At 35.2% G+C, this 13,270-nt stretch overlaps 1 protein-coding gene across 1 annotated transcript in view; it reads right to left on the bottom strand.

Moving 5' to 3' along the window:
• BLVRA (biliverdin reductase A) overlaps positions 1 to 13,270 on the bottom strand; it is an 85,843-nt gene that overhangs the window by 15,357 nt on the left and 57,216 nt on the right. Inside the window, exon 6 of the mRNA XM_088797860.1 lies at positions 5,272 to 5,379. Coding sequence (XP_088653986.1) covers positions 5,272 to 5,379 — 108 coding nt within the window. The remainder of the gene's footprint in view (positions 1 to 5,271; positions 5,380 to 13,270) is intronic.

Here is a 13,270-nt window from a genome sequence, read left to right as displayed (position 1 = left end):
GGAGCACTGAGCTAGGTCTGCGTCCTGCGCCCGCGGGGCTCCGTCTCAGCGCACTTCTCCCTTTCCTCCTCCCTCCACTCGCGCGAATCTCCCACCTGTAGGTGATTTCAGTCGGTAGTGAGCCTCTTCGTCTTGCCTGTCTGCTGTGCAGGGAGTCCTTTGTGGAGTTTTTGTTGTTCGATTCTTTGTAAATTCCAGGGGAGCTTTACAGAGGCTCACCTCACGCCGCCATTTTTCCGGAAGTCCATAATAGGCAACTTTAATACCCCCATTGACATCAAGGGATAGATCATCAAGACAAAATCAACAGGAAACAGTAGCCTTAAATGACACATTAGACCAGAGGGATTTAATTGATATTTTTAGAATATTTCACCCTAAAGAAAGAAATATACATTCTTTTCAAGTACAAATGGAACATTTTCAAGGACACACCACGTATTAGGCCAGAAAACAAGTCTCAATGAATTTATGAGGATTGAAATCATATCAAGCAATTTCTCTGATCACAGCAATGTCTCAAGAATGGCATGAAACTAGAAATTACAAAAGAAAACTGAAAAACACAGAAACACCTGGAGGTTAAATAACATGATACTAAACAATTGGGTTAACACTTCAATGAAGGAGAAAATTAAAAAAAAAAAAAAATGCCTTGAGACAAAAAAATAAATAAATAAAATAAAATATTGACCCAAAATCTATGGGACATAGCCAAAACACTTCTAAGAAGGAAATTCTTAGGCCTACTGCAAGAAACAAGAAAAATCTCCAAGAAATACCAACCTTACACCTAAAGGAACTAGAAAAAAATGAAGAAAAAAGTCCCAAGAAAGTAGAACGAAGGAAATAACAAAGATCAGAGCAGAAATAAATTAAATAGTCTAAATAAACAACGCAAAAGATCAATGAAACCAAAAGCTCGCTCTTTAAGAACATAAAGAAATTGACAAATCTTTAACCAGACTCATGAAAAAAAAGAGGGCCCAAATAAAATCAGAAATGAAAGAGAAGTGACAGTTGACACCACATAAATACAAAGGATTACAAGAAAATACTGAAAACAATTATATGCCAACAATTGCACAATCTTGAAGAAATGGATAAATTCCTAGAAATAATCTTCTAAGACTGAAGCAAGAAAAAATAGAAAATCTGAACAGACCAATAACCACTAAAATATTGAATGGGTAACCCAAACAATTCCAACAAACAAAAGTCCTGGATCAGATCGTGTCACAGGTGAATTTTTCCAAACATTCAAAGAATTAACACCAAAACTTCTCAAACTATTCTATAAAATTGAAGAGGACAGAAAGCTCCCAAGCTCATTTAATGAAGCCACCATTACCCTGATTCCAAAACCACATGAAGACATTACCAAAAAAAAAAAAAAAAAAAAAAAGAGAAGGAAAACAAAAGAAAATTATAGGCCCACATGCCTCGCAAACATAGATGTTAAAATCCTCAACAAAATATTAGCAAAACAAATTCAGCAATATATTAAAAAGATCATACATAATGATGAAGTGGGATTTATTCCTGGGATGCATGGATGATTCAATATGTGCAAATCAATTAATGTTAATACACTAGATAAATATCATGATCATATTAATAGATTCAAAAAGCATTTGACAAAATCTAACATCCATTTATGACAAAAATTCTCAGCAAAGTGGGAATGGAGGGAACATAGCTGAACATAAAAAGACCATATAAGACCAACCCACAGCTAATATCATACTCAATAGTGAAAAGCTAAAAGTGTTTTCCTTAAGGTCTGGAAGAAGACAAGGATGCCCACTTTCACCACTTTTATTCAACATAGTATTAGAAGTCCTAGCCACAGCAATCAGACAACAAAAAGAAATAAAAAGCATCAAAAGTGGAAAGAAGTAAAACTCTCATTATTTGCAGATGACATAATACTATATATAGCGAATGCTAAACAATCCACAAAAAATCTAGTAGAGCTGATAAGTTAATTCAGTAAACTAGCAAGACATACAATTAATATTCAGAAATTGGTAGCATTTTTATACTATAATAAACTATAAGAAAGAGAAATTAAGAAAACAATTCCCTTACAATTGCATCCAAAAAAATTAAAAAACCTAGAATAAATTTATCAAAGGAGGTAAAAGACGTGTACTTGGAAAAGTATAAGACATTAAAGAAAGAAATTGAAGAAGAGACAAACAAATGGAAACATACTCAGTGCTCACGGATAGTAAAAAATAACATTGCTAAAATGTACATAGTACCCAGAGCAATCTACAGATTCAGTTCAATCCCTATCAAAATACCAATGGCATTTTTCATATTAGTAGAAAAAAGTAATCCCAAAATTTATATGGAACCATAAATGACCCTGAACAGCCAAAGCAATCTTCAGAAAGAAGAACAAATTTGGAGGTACCACGCTACCTGATATCAAACTATACTACAAGGCTATAGTAATCAAAACAGCATGGTATTGGCATAAAAAAGACACATAGATCAATGGAACAGAATAGAATCCAGAAATAATCCCATGTCTATATGGTTAATTAATCTATGACAAAGGAGGGAAGGATATTCAATAGGGTAAAGACAGTGTCTTCAATAAATGGTGGTGAGAAAACTGGATACACAAATGCAAAAGAATGAAACTGGATCACTTTTTTACACCATAAAGAAGAATACACTCAAAATGGATTAAAGACTTAAACTCAACACCATAACATGTTTCCCCGAAAATAAGACTTACCTAGACCATCAGCTCTAATGCGTCTTTTGGAGCAAAAATTAATATAAGAACCTGTCTTAAATAAGACCAGGTATAATATAATAAATATAATATGATATATTATAATATATAATATAGTATAGTATAGTATAGTATAGTATAGTACAGTACAGTACAATACAATACAATATAATACCAAACCTTATATTAATTCTTGCTCCAAAAGATGCATTAGAGCTGATGGTCCGCCTAGGTCTTATTTTCGGGGAAACACGGTAAAACTCCTACAAGAAAACAGGCAGTATACTCTTTCACATTGCTCTTAATAATTTTTGTTTTTGATGTGTCTTCTTAGGCAATGGAAACAAAAGAAGAACAATAAAGCAATGGGACTACATCCAACTAAAGAGTTTTTGCAGAGCAATGGAAACCATCAACAAAATGAAAAGACAACCTACAGACTGGGAAAAGATGTTTGGCAATGATACATTGATATGGGGTTAATATCCAAAATATATAAGGAATTCATATAACTTAACACCAAAATAACAATCTGATATAAAAAATGGCCAAAGGATCTGAACAGATCTACCTTATGACTCAGCAATTCCACTTCTGGGTATTCATACAAAGAAATCCAATTCATAATTTGCAAAGATATATGCATCCTTATGTTCACTGCAATATTGCTTCCAATAGCCAAGATATGAAAGCAACCTAAATGTCCAGTGATAGATGAATAGATAAAGATGTGGTATATTTATTCAATGGAATACTACTTCAGCCATAAAAAGAATGAAATCTTGCCATTTGTGACAACATGAATGAACCTAGAGATTATTATGCTAAGTGAAATAAGTCAGACAGAGAAAGAAAAATACCACATGATCTCACTTATATGTGGAATTTAAAGAACAAAATAAATAACAAACAAAACAGAAACAGACTCATATAGAAGAAACGGATGGTTGCCAGATAGGAGGGGGATTTGAGGGAAGGATGAAAAGGGGGAAGGGATTATGATGTACAAATTGCCAGTTAAAAACACAGTCATGTGGATGTAAAGTACAACATACAGGAAAGGTGCCACAGATATCCTAGGGACAGACAACATAAAGTACAACCTCAGGAAAGGTGCCACAGATATCCTAGGGACAGATTAGGAGTCCATTCAATAATATAGTCAATAATATTGTAATAATAATGTATGGTGTCAGGTGGGTCAGACTTATCAGGGTGATCAGTTGATAAGTTATATAAATGTCTAATTACTATGTTGTACACATGAAACTAATGTAATATTATATCTCACCTGTAATTGAAAAATTATTTTGAAAAGCAAACAGAAGTTATTATTTTCATAGACAACATGGTTTGAAATCACTAAGACCTAAGTATCAAACTTACAAAAGAAAGGTGGCTTCCTCTGCATTGGTTACCATTTGCTCTTGTTCTTTGCAGAGGACTAAGCAGCCATCAAAATTTTGAGCCATGTTCTCAGAGGCCTAATCTCCAATCTGCCTCTGCCACATAACTATTGTGTCAACTTTGTGAAGCTACTCACCTCTCTGAGTTTAATATTTTACCTGTATACTGGGGGTAATAAAACCTAGTTTATAGGATTAGCATTTGCATTAACATGAAATAATGCATGCCATATACTTAGCGCAGTTCCTTGTGAAAATTAATGGCTATTATTATTTGTTGCCACAACTAATTATACCATTTTAAGTGTTGAAGATGGATTTTGAAATGAGCTTCCATTATATTTTCTGGAAACTCATGAAGAGATTAATGGTGTTACAATTTAACAATGCCAAGCCATGTCAAGGTTTCCTTTCTGTAATGGAAGCCCTCAGGAAAGGTGCCACAGATATCCTAGGGACAGATTAGGAGTCCATTCAAAAATGAATGGACAGGAGGCTCCAGAACGCTCATTTCCTATTGCTAGTGGAGGTGCTCAAAGAATGACCAACATTAAATAGCCAAATATATGGTAGATCAAGTATTTTGGCCACAGCCAAAATCCTTGTAATTTGCTGGAGGATGAAAGGGGCTAGCATGTTCTATTTGTTCCACAAAAAGTAGTACATTCTCCTCTCCAAAAACCTTTCTCTCAGTCATGTTTTAAAAAGAGAGGTTTCATTTTCAACCTCCTGTGGGAAAATAATCTCCAGCTTTTTCAAGATTTCATGAGAGAAAACTCTACTTAGTAGATGGGGATGGAAACATAAGTATGCTTAACACATTGCATACAGCAGGGTTTAAATCCCTCATGAAGATTCTCGTGATCCGTACACAATGATTTCTAACACACTTTTTACCCAAGACCCACCAAGCAATTCAATCATACTTGAGGAAAGAAGAAAAATCGATATTTTTACTGTTTGTGGATGCATTAAAAAATTAAACTGGCCCTCAGACAGAGAATCTTTAGCATTAATAAACCCTAGTTCACATCTTAGAGAGCTAGGAAAAAACCTGGATGGCATCCTGGCCTCACCAGTGACGCATGACTTGTGATCCCACCTAAAACTGACCTGTGAAGAGAAGAGTTCCTTTCAGCAGTTCTTTTCCCACCACTTCTTTTTTCAGGAATGCAAACTCTTCCATCAAGAGTTCAACATGTTCCTCATGCAATACTTTTCCTGTCATGACAAAAAAAGTGTAATAAAAACAGCAGTCATCATCAATTGTATATAGTTGTGCATCCGAGAGTGTAAGTCTGTCTTCCTCCAGCACACAAGGACAACAGACTTTGGAAACACCCTGGGCACCAGTACCCTTACACACCCCGGACGTAGGTATTACCAGTTCTAAGATTACAACAGAAATGAAAATCTGAAATAGCAAGATTGTATCCACCTTCCCCAAAGCCAAGATTAGATCTGAGAGCCAGCTGAATATTAGCTTCTGTTCTAGACAAAAGGGGATAGTACAGCATAAAAATCTCAGAAATACTGAGAAGGGATTGTTGGCATTGAAAGAGGAGCTAAAATGAGATTTGTTTTTAAAGGTTTTGGGGTGACAACCGTTAGTAAAGTTACATAGGCTTCAAGTGTACAGTTCTGTATTACATCTTCTATATATCACACCATGCGTTCACCACCCAAAGTGAGCTCTCCCTCCATCACCGTGTACCTGATCCCGTTTATCCTCATTTACCACCCCCACTCCCCCTTAGCCTCCGGTAACCACTAAACTATTGTCTGTGCCTATGAGTTTGTTTCTTTGTCTTGTTCCTTGGTTGCTTTCAGTTATATATCCCACATACCAGTGAAATCATATGGGTCTGGACTTTTTGTGTCTGATTTATTTCGCTTAGAATAATCTCAAGATCCATCCACGTTGTTGCAAATGGCACTATTTCATCTTTTCTTAGGGCAGAGTACTATTCCATTGTCTATCGGATACTTGGTTGTTTCCATGTCTTGGGCATCGTAAATAAAGCTGCAATTAACATTGGAGTACATATATCTTTACGAATAAATGTTTTCAGATTTTCGGGGTATATACCCAGGAGAGGGATTGCTGGGTCATATAGTAATTCTATTCTTAATTTTTTGAGGAACCTCCACAGTTTTCCATAGTGGCTGCACCAATCTGTATTCCCACCAACAGTGCATGAGGGTTCCTTTTTCTCCACAGCCTCTCCAACACTTGTCATTATTTGTCTTGTTGATGATAGCCACTCTAATCAGTGTGAGGTGACATCTTATTGTGGTTTTTGCATGGCTCTTGAGATTATTATGCTAAGCAAAATCAGTCAGACAGAACAAGTTGAGAACCATATTATCTCACCGATATGTGGGATATAAAACTGAAAGCAACAAAGGAACAAGATAAACAAATAAAGAAACAAAAACTCATAGACAGACAACAATTTAGTGGTTGCCAGAGAGTAAGGGGGGTGGTGGTGGTAGATGAGGATAAACAGGGTTAAATATATTGTGATGAAAGGAAAACTAACTCTGGGTGGTGAACACACAATGTGATATATAATGTATTATAGTATTGTGCACTTGAAACCTATGTAATTTTACTAGCCACTGTCACCCCAATAAGTTTAATTAAAAAAAGAAATTGGATAGCACCTGATAGGATGCAATGCAAAGAACACAAGATCACTTACTTCTATGATATTCCTATGAAAGATCCACATGCCAAATATAATCATGAAGAAACATCAGGCAAACCCAAATGTAGGAACATTCTACAAAATAACTGCCCTGTAAACTTCCTAATTTCCAAGGAAAGACTGAGGAACTGTCCACAGCAGAGGTTAAGAGTGACATGCCAACTGAAGACAATATGTGATTCTGAACTAAATCGTGTTGCTATAAATAATGTGAAGAAAACTAAGAAATTTGAATGGGGTCTGATGATTAGATTGTAGTATGTATGCATCTTTGTGAATTTCTTCATAGTTTTAATTTTTTTAAATTGAGGGATAACTGACAAATATAATTGTGAATATTTAAAATGTACGGCAAGTGGATTTGACATACGTATACACTGTGGACTGATTACCAAGATGAAGATACTTAACACTACATTATCTCACAGAATTAACTATTTGTGTGTGTGTGTCTGCGCACGCGCGCGTGTGTGTGATGAGAATGCTTAAGATCTACTCTCAGCAACTTTCAAGTATACACTACCATATTATTAACCATAATCACCATGAAGTACATTAAATCCGCAGAACTTCTTTTTATAACTGAAAATTTGTACCCTTTGATCTACATTGCCCTATTTTCCCTTCCCCACAGCCCCAGGTAACTACCACTCTAATTTCTGTTTCTATGAAAAAAAATTTTTTTGTCTTTAGATTCCACATGTAAATGAAACCATACACTATTTGTCTTTCTATATCTGGCTTTATTCACTTAGCATAACGCACTCCAGGTTCATCTATGATGTCACAAATGGCACGATTTCCTTTTTTGTCATGGCCAAATAATATCTTTTATAAACATATGTCACATTTTCTTTATCCTTTCATCCATCAAAGGACATTTAGGTTGTTTCCATCTCTTGGCTACTGTGTGGACAATGCTGCAATAAACATGGGGGTGCATTTATGTCTTTGACAAACTGATTTCAATTCCATTGTACAAATACCCAGGAGTGGGATTGCTGGATCATATGGTAGTTCCATTTTTAATTTTTAAAAGATCTGCAATACTGTTTTTCATAGTGGCTGCATCAATTTACATCCCCACCAACAAGTGAACCAGGGGTCCCTTCTCTCCACATCCTTGCCAACACTTGTCTTTTCTTGATGATAGCTATTCTAATAGATATGAAGGTATGTTTCATTTTGGTTTTGATTTGCATTATCATGATGATTAGTGATATTGAGCACCTTTTAATATATCCATTGGCCATTTATTTGTATGTGTTCTTTGGAAATATGTGTATTTATCCTCTGCTCATTTTCTGATTGGATTATTTGCTCTTTTGCTATTAGTTTTATAAATTGTTTATATTTTGGATATTAACCCCAGATCAGATATACAGTTTGCAAATATTTTTCCTATTCTGTAGGTTGCTATTTCCATGTATTGTTTCCTCTGCTGTGTTGAAGCTCTTTAGTTTTATGTAGACCTGTTTGTTTATTTTAGCTTTCATTTGTGCACTTGGTGTCTTATCCTAGAAAGCATTGCCAAGACCAATGTCAAGGATTCAAGGATTTGTCCCTATGTTTTCTTCTAGGTGGTTTATGGTTTCAGGTAAGTTTTTTTATGGCTTCATTTGTCTTTGATACATTTCAAGTAATTTTTCGTGTGACTGGTGTAAGATACGAGTCCAGTTTCATTCTTCTACATGTGGGTATCCAGTTTCCCCAATACCACTGCCCGAAGAGTGTATCCTTTTCCCCTTATGTGTTCTTGGTGCCTTTGGCAAAATTAGTTGACCATATATTCATGGGTTTATGGCTGGGCTTTCTATTCTATTCCACTCATCCGTGTGCCTGTGTGCTAGGAACACACTGTTTTGGTAACTACAGCTTTGTAATATAGGTTGAAATAAAGAAGTGTGATGCCTACAGCTTTGTTTTTTATTCTCAGAATTTATTTTGCTATTTGGGGTTGTTTGTGGTTCCATACAAACTTCAGGACAGTTTTTCTATTTCTGTGAAAAATGTCATTGGAATTTTGATAGGGATTGCACTGAACCTGCAGATTGCTTTGGACAATATGGACATTTTAATAATATCAATTTTTCCAAAACAAGAGCAAGGGATATCTTTCAATTGTTTGTGTCTACTTCAATAGATTTCACCAGTGTATTAGAGTTTTCAGTGTACATATCTTTCACCTCCTTAGTTAAATTTATTCCTAAATATTTTGTCTGTAATGGTATCGTAAATGGGATTTCTTTCTTAATTTCTCTTTCAGATAGTTCATTGTTAGTGTATAGAAATGTAACTGATTTCTGTATGTTAATTTTGTATTCTGCAGCTTTACTAAATTTATTATTTCTATAAGAGTTTTTGGTGGTGTATTTAGGGTTTTCTCTATATAAGATCATGTCATCTGCAAACAGAGACAATTTTAATTTTTTTTATTCTGATGTGGATGCCTTTCTTTTTCTTGCCTAATTGCTCCAGCCTCAACTTCCAGTATTATGTTAAATAGCATACAGTGGTAAGAGTAGGCATCCTTGTCTTGACCCAGATATTAAAGACTTTTAACTTTTCACCACTGAAGGTAATGTTAGCTATGGGCTTCTCTATATTATCTGTATTGCCATGAGGAACATTCCTTCTATACCTAGTTTATTGAGAGTTTTATTTTTTTTTAATCATGAAAGGATGTTGGCTTTCGTTAAATGATTTTACTGCATCCATTAATATATGATCATATGATATTTATCCTTCATTATGTTAATGTAGTGTATCACATTTATTCACTTACTTACATATGTTGACCATCCTTGCAACCCAGGGATGAATCCCACTAGATCACGGTGTATGACCCTTTTAACGTGCTCTTGAATTTGGTGCTAGTATTTCGATGAAGATATTTGCATCTACGTTCATCATGAAGATCAGCCTATAATTTTATTTTCTTCTAGTGTCCTTTTCTGGCTTGGTATCAGGTAAGGCTGACATCATAAAATGAGTTAGGAAGTGTTCCTTGCTCTTTTGGAAGAGTTTAGGGATTGGTATTAATCCTTCTTTAAATGTTTGGTAGAATTCACCTGTGAAGCCATCTGGCTTTTATATGTTGGGAGGTTTCTGATTACATGTTCAATCTTGCTCATTATTGGTCTGTTCAGTTTTTCTATTGCTTCTCAATTCAGTCGTACTAAGTTGTATTTGTCTAGCAATTTACCCATTTATTTTAAGTTATCTAATTTGTTGGCATATATTCTTAATAGTCTCTTGTGATCCTTTGTATTTCTATGGTATCAGATACAATGTCTCCTCCCTCATTTATAATTTTATTGAGTCCACTTCATTTTTGTCTTAGTAAGCCTAGCTAAAGTTTGTCAATTTTGTTCATCTTCAAAAAATCAATTCTTAATTTCACTGATGTTTTCTATTGTCTTTCTAGTCTCTATTTCATTTATTTCTGCTCTAATCTTTATTATTTTGTTCCTTTTGCTATTTGTTCTTCCTTTTCTATTTCCTTGAGAATAAAGTTGGGTTGTTTACTTGAGATCTTCTTTTTTTAATGTAGGTGTTTATAATTATAAACTTCCCTCTTAGAAATGCTTTTGCTAAACCCTGTAAGTTTTGATATTTGTGTTTCCATATCCATTTGTTTCAATATTTTACTTCCTTTTGATCCATTACTTTTTCAGAAGTTTAATCCACATATTTGTGAATTTCCAGCTTTCTTCCTGTTACCGACTTCTAATTTCATACCATGGGGTCAGAAAAGGTACTTGATAAGATTTGAATCTTATTAAATTTGTTAAGCCTTGTTTTGTGATATAACATAGTATATCCTGGAGAATATTCCGTGATACTTGAGAAAAATGGGTGTTCTGTTGCTGTTGGTTGTAATATTCTGTCTGTAGGTCCATTTGGTCTAAACTGTAGTTCAATTTCATTATTTCCATACTGTTTTTCTGTCTGGATGATTTATCCATTGATGAGAGCAGGGTATTGAAGTCCCCTACTATTACTGCATTGCTATCTGTTTTTACCTTCAGATCTGTAAATGTTTAATATCTTACGTATTCTACTGTTAGTTGCATATATATTTATAATTGTTACATCCTTTTAATGAATTGACACCTCTGTCATTATCTAATTTTTTACTTAAAATCTATTTTGTTTGATATAAGTATAGCTATCCCTGCTGTCTTTTGGTTTCCATTTACATGGAATACTTTCCATCCCTTCATTATGAGTATTTTAAAGCTTAGGTGAATCTCTTGTAGGCAGCATACAGTTGAGTCCTTTTTTTTATCCATTAATCTACCCTATGTCTTTTAATTTGAGAATTTAAACTATTTACATTTAGAGCAATTACTGATAGGTAAGCACTTATTGCCATTTTGTTCATTGCTTTCTTATTGTCTCATAGTTCCCTCTGTCCTTTCTTGCTGTCTCTGTGAGTTGATGATTTTTTTGTTCTGGTATTCTTTCTTCTCTTTATCATTTGTGTACATGTTATAGGATTGTTCTTTGTTATTACCATGAGACTTTCATAATACAGTTCATAGTTTTAACAGTCTATTTTAAGCTAGAACTTAAATTCAATTGCATAAAAAAAATTCTACAAATTCACTCCCTCCCCAATTATGCTGTTTGTGTCCCAATTTACACCTTTTCAATTGTGTGCGTCCATTAACAAAATATTGTAGCTGTAGTTATTTTTAACATTTTTGTCTTTTAACCTATATGCTCGAGTCCAAAGTTATTTACAAAGTACCACTGCAGTATTAGAATATTTTGAATTTGACTATATTTGAATTTGAATTTTGAATTTAACCTTTATCAGTAAACTTTTTATGTTCATATATTTTCATGTTATTAGGCAGCGTCATTTTATTTCAGCTCCAAGAACTCATTAAGCACTCATTCATTAAGAGGCTATTTCTTGTAAGGCACGGTGAAAAATTCCCTCACCTTTTATTTGTCTGGGAAAGTCTCTTTCTCTTTCATCTCTGAAGAACAGCTTTCCTGGGTATTTTTTTTTTCTTTTTCCTTTGAGCACTTTAAATTTATTACACTCTCTCATGGTCTGCAAGATTTCTGCTGAGAAATATGCTGATAGCCTTATCAGGATTTCTTTCAATGTGATGAGTCTTTTTCTCTTGATGTTTTTAAAATTTTATCTGATTTTTGAGATCTTGATTATAGTGTGTCTAGGTGCAGATCTCTTTGGGTAAAATCTATTTAGGATCTGTGGCCTTCATGTTCCTGGATGGCCATATCTCTCCCTGATTTGTAAAGTTTTCAGACACTACTTCTTTAAATAAGTTTTCTGTCCCTTTTACTCTCCCTTCTCCTTCTGGGACTCCCATAATCTGAATATTATTTCAACTGATGCTGTCCCATAATTCATGTGTGCTTCCTTCAATCTTTTTCATTCAAATGTATTTCCCCCTTGACTAGACAATATTAAGAGAACTTTCTTTAATTTTGCAGATTCTTTCTTCTGCCTGATTGAGCCTTTCCTCTACAGCATTTTTCAGTTCATTCATTGTACTCCTTAGCTATGAAATGTGTTTGGTTTTTATGAGTCGTTGAAATTCTTGTTTTGTTCATGCATTGTTTTCCTGAGTTTGTTGTCTATTTGTGTTCTCTTGAATTGCACTGGGCTTCCTTAAAATAATTGCTTTGAATTCTTTTTCGGGTAACTTATAGAGCTCCACTTCTTTGGGTTCAGTTACTGGAAAATTGTGTTCCTTTGGTGGTGCCATGTTTTTTGAGGTTTCATGTTTCTGGTTGCTTTGCATTTGTGTCTGTGCATGTGAGGAAACATTGAACTCTCCAGCCTTTTAGGACTAGCTTCAGTAAAGAAAGAGTTTCACTTGATGGTTCCTGCAACTGTGCCAGCTGGTTGTGAGGCAGTGTTTTGTTTTTGTTTTCCTGTGAGGGCACAGTGCCAGTCTCCAAGCAGCTATCATGAGGTCAGTGTCTGTGGGGGTCTTCTGTGGCCCTCTGTGGAGGTCCTGTAATTGGCAGCCACAGGTAAGGCTACTGGGATCCTCAGAGGTAAAGGATGTTGGTGTCCTCCTATTTTCCTTTGCGGCCCATGAGAGAAAGTTCTAAGAAAGGGGACCACTCTTGACACCTAGTCTGATAAGCTGGTACTGAGACCAATAGTGGAGTCAGAGCCCTAGGATCAGGTATACACAAAACTACTACAGTGCCTGGGTTGAGGCCTAGGTACTCTTTCTATGGCAGTGGCACTGACGTCTAAGGTGCAAACAGGTGAGATCCCTGAAGAACTGGGGGGGGTGGGGGTGAGTCTCTAGACTTGCCACAGTGACTCAAGTTGAGGGAGGGACACACCAGTGGCACAGGTCCTGTAATGAAATACTGCAGCAGTGGCTTGGGCCCAGATGGCA

The sequence above is a fragment of the Rhinolophus sinicus genome, chromosome 4, assembly GCF_057876585.1.
Source record: "Rhinolophus sinicus isolate RSI-liver-muscle chromosome 4, RSI-T2T, whole genome shotgun sequence".
NCBI classification, from domain to species: domain Eukaryota; kingdom Metazoa; phylum Chordata; class Mammalia; order Chiroptera; family Rhinolophidae; genus Rhinolophus; species Rhinolophus sinicus.
Note: the sequence above shows the minus strand (reverse complement) of the source record. Positions and strands in the feature narration are given on the sequence as shown.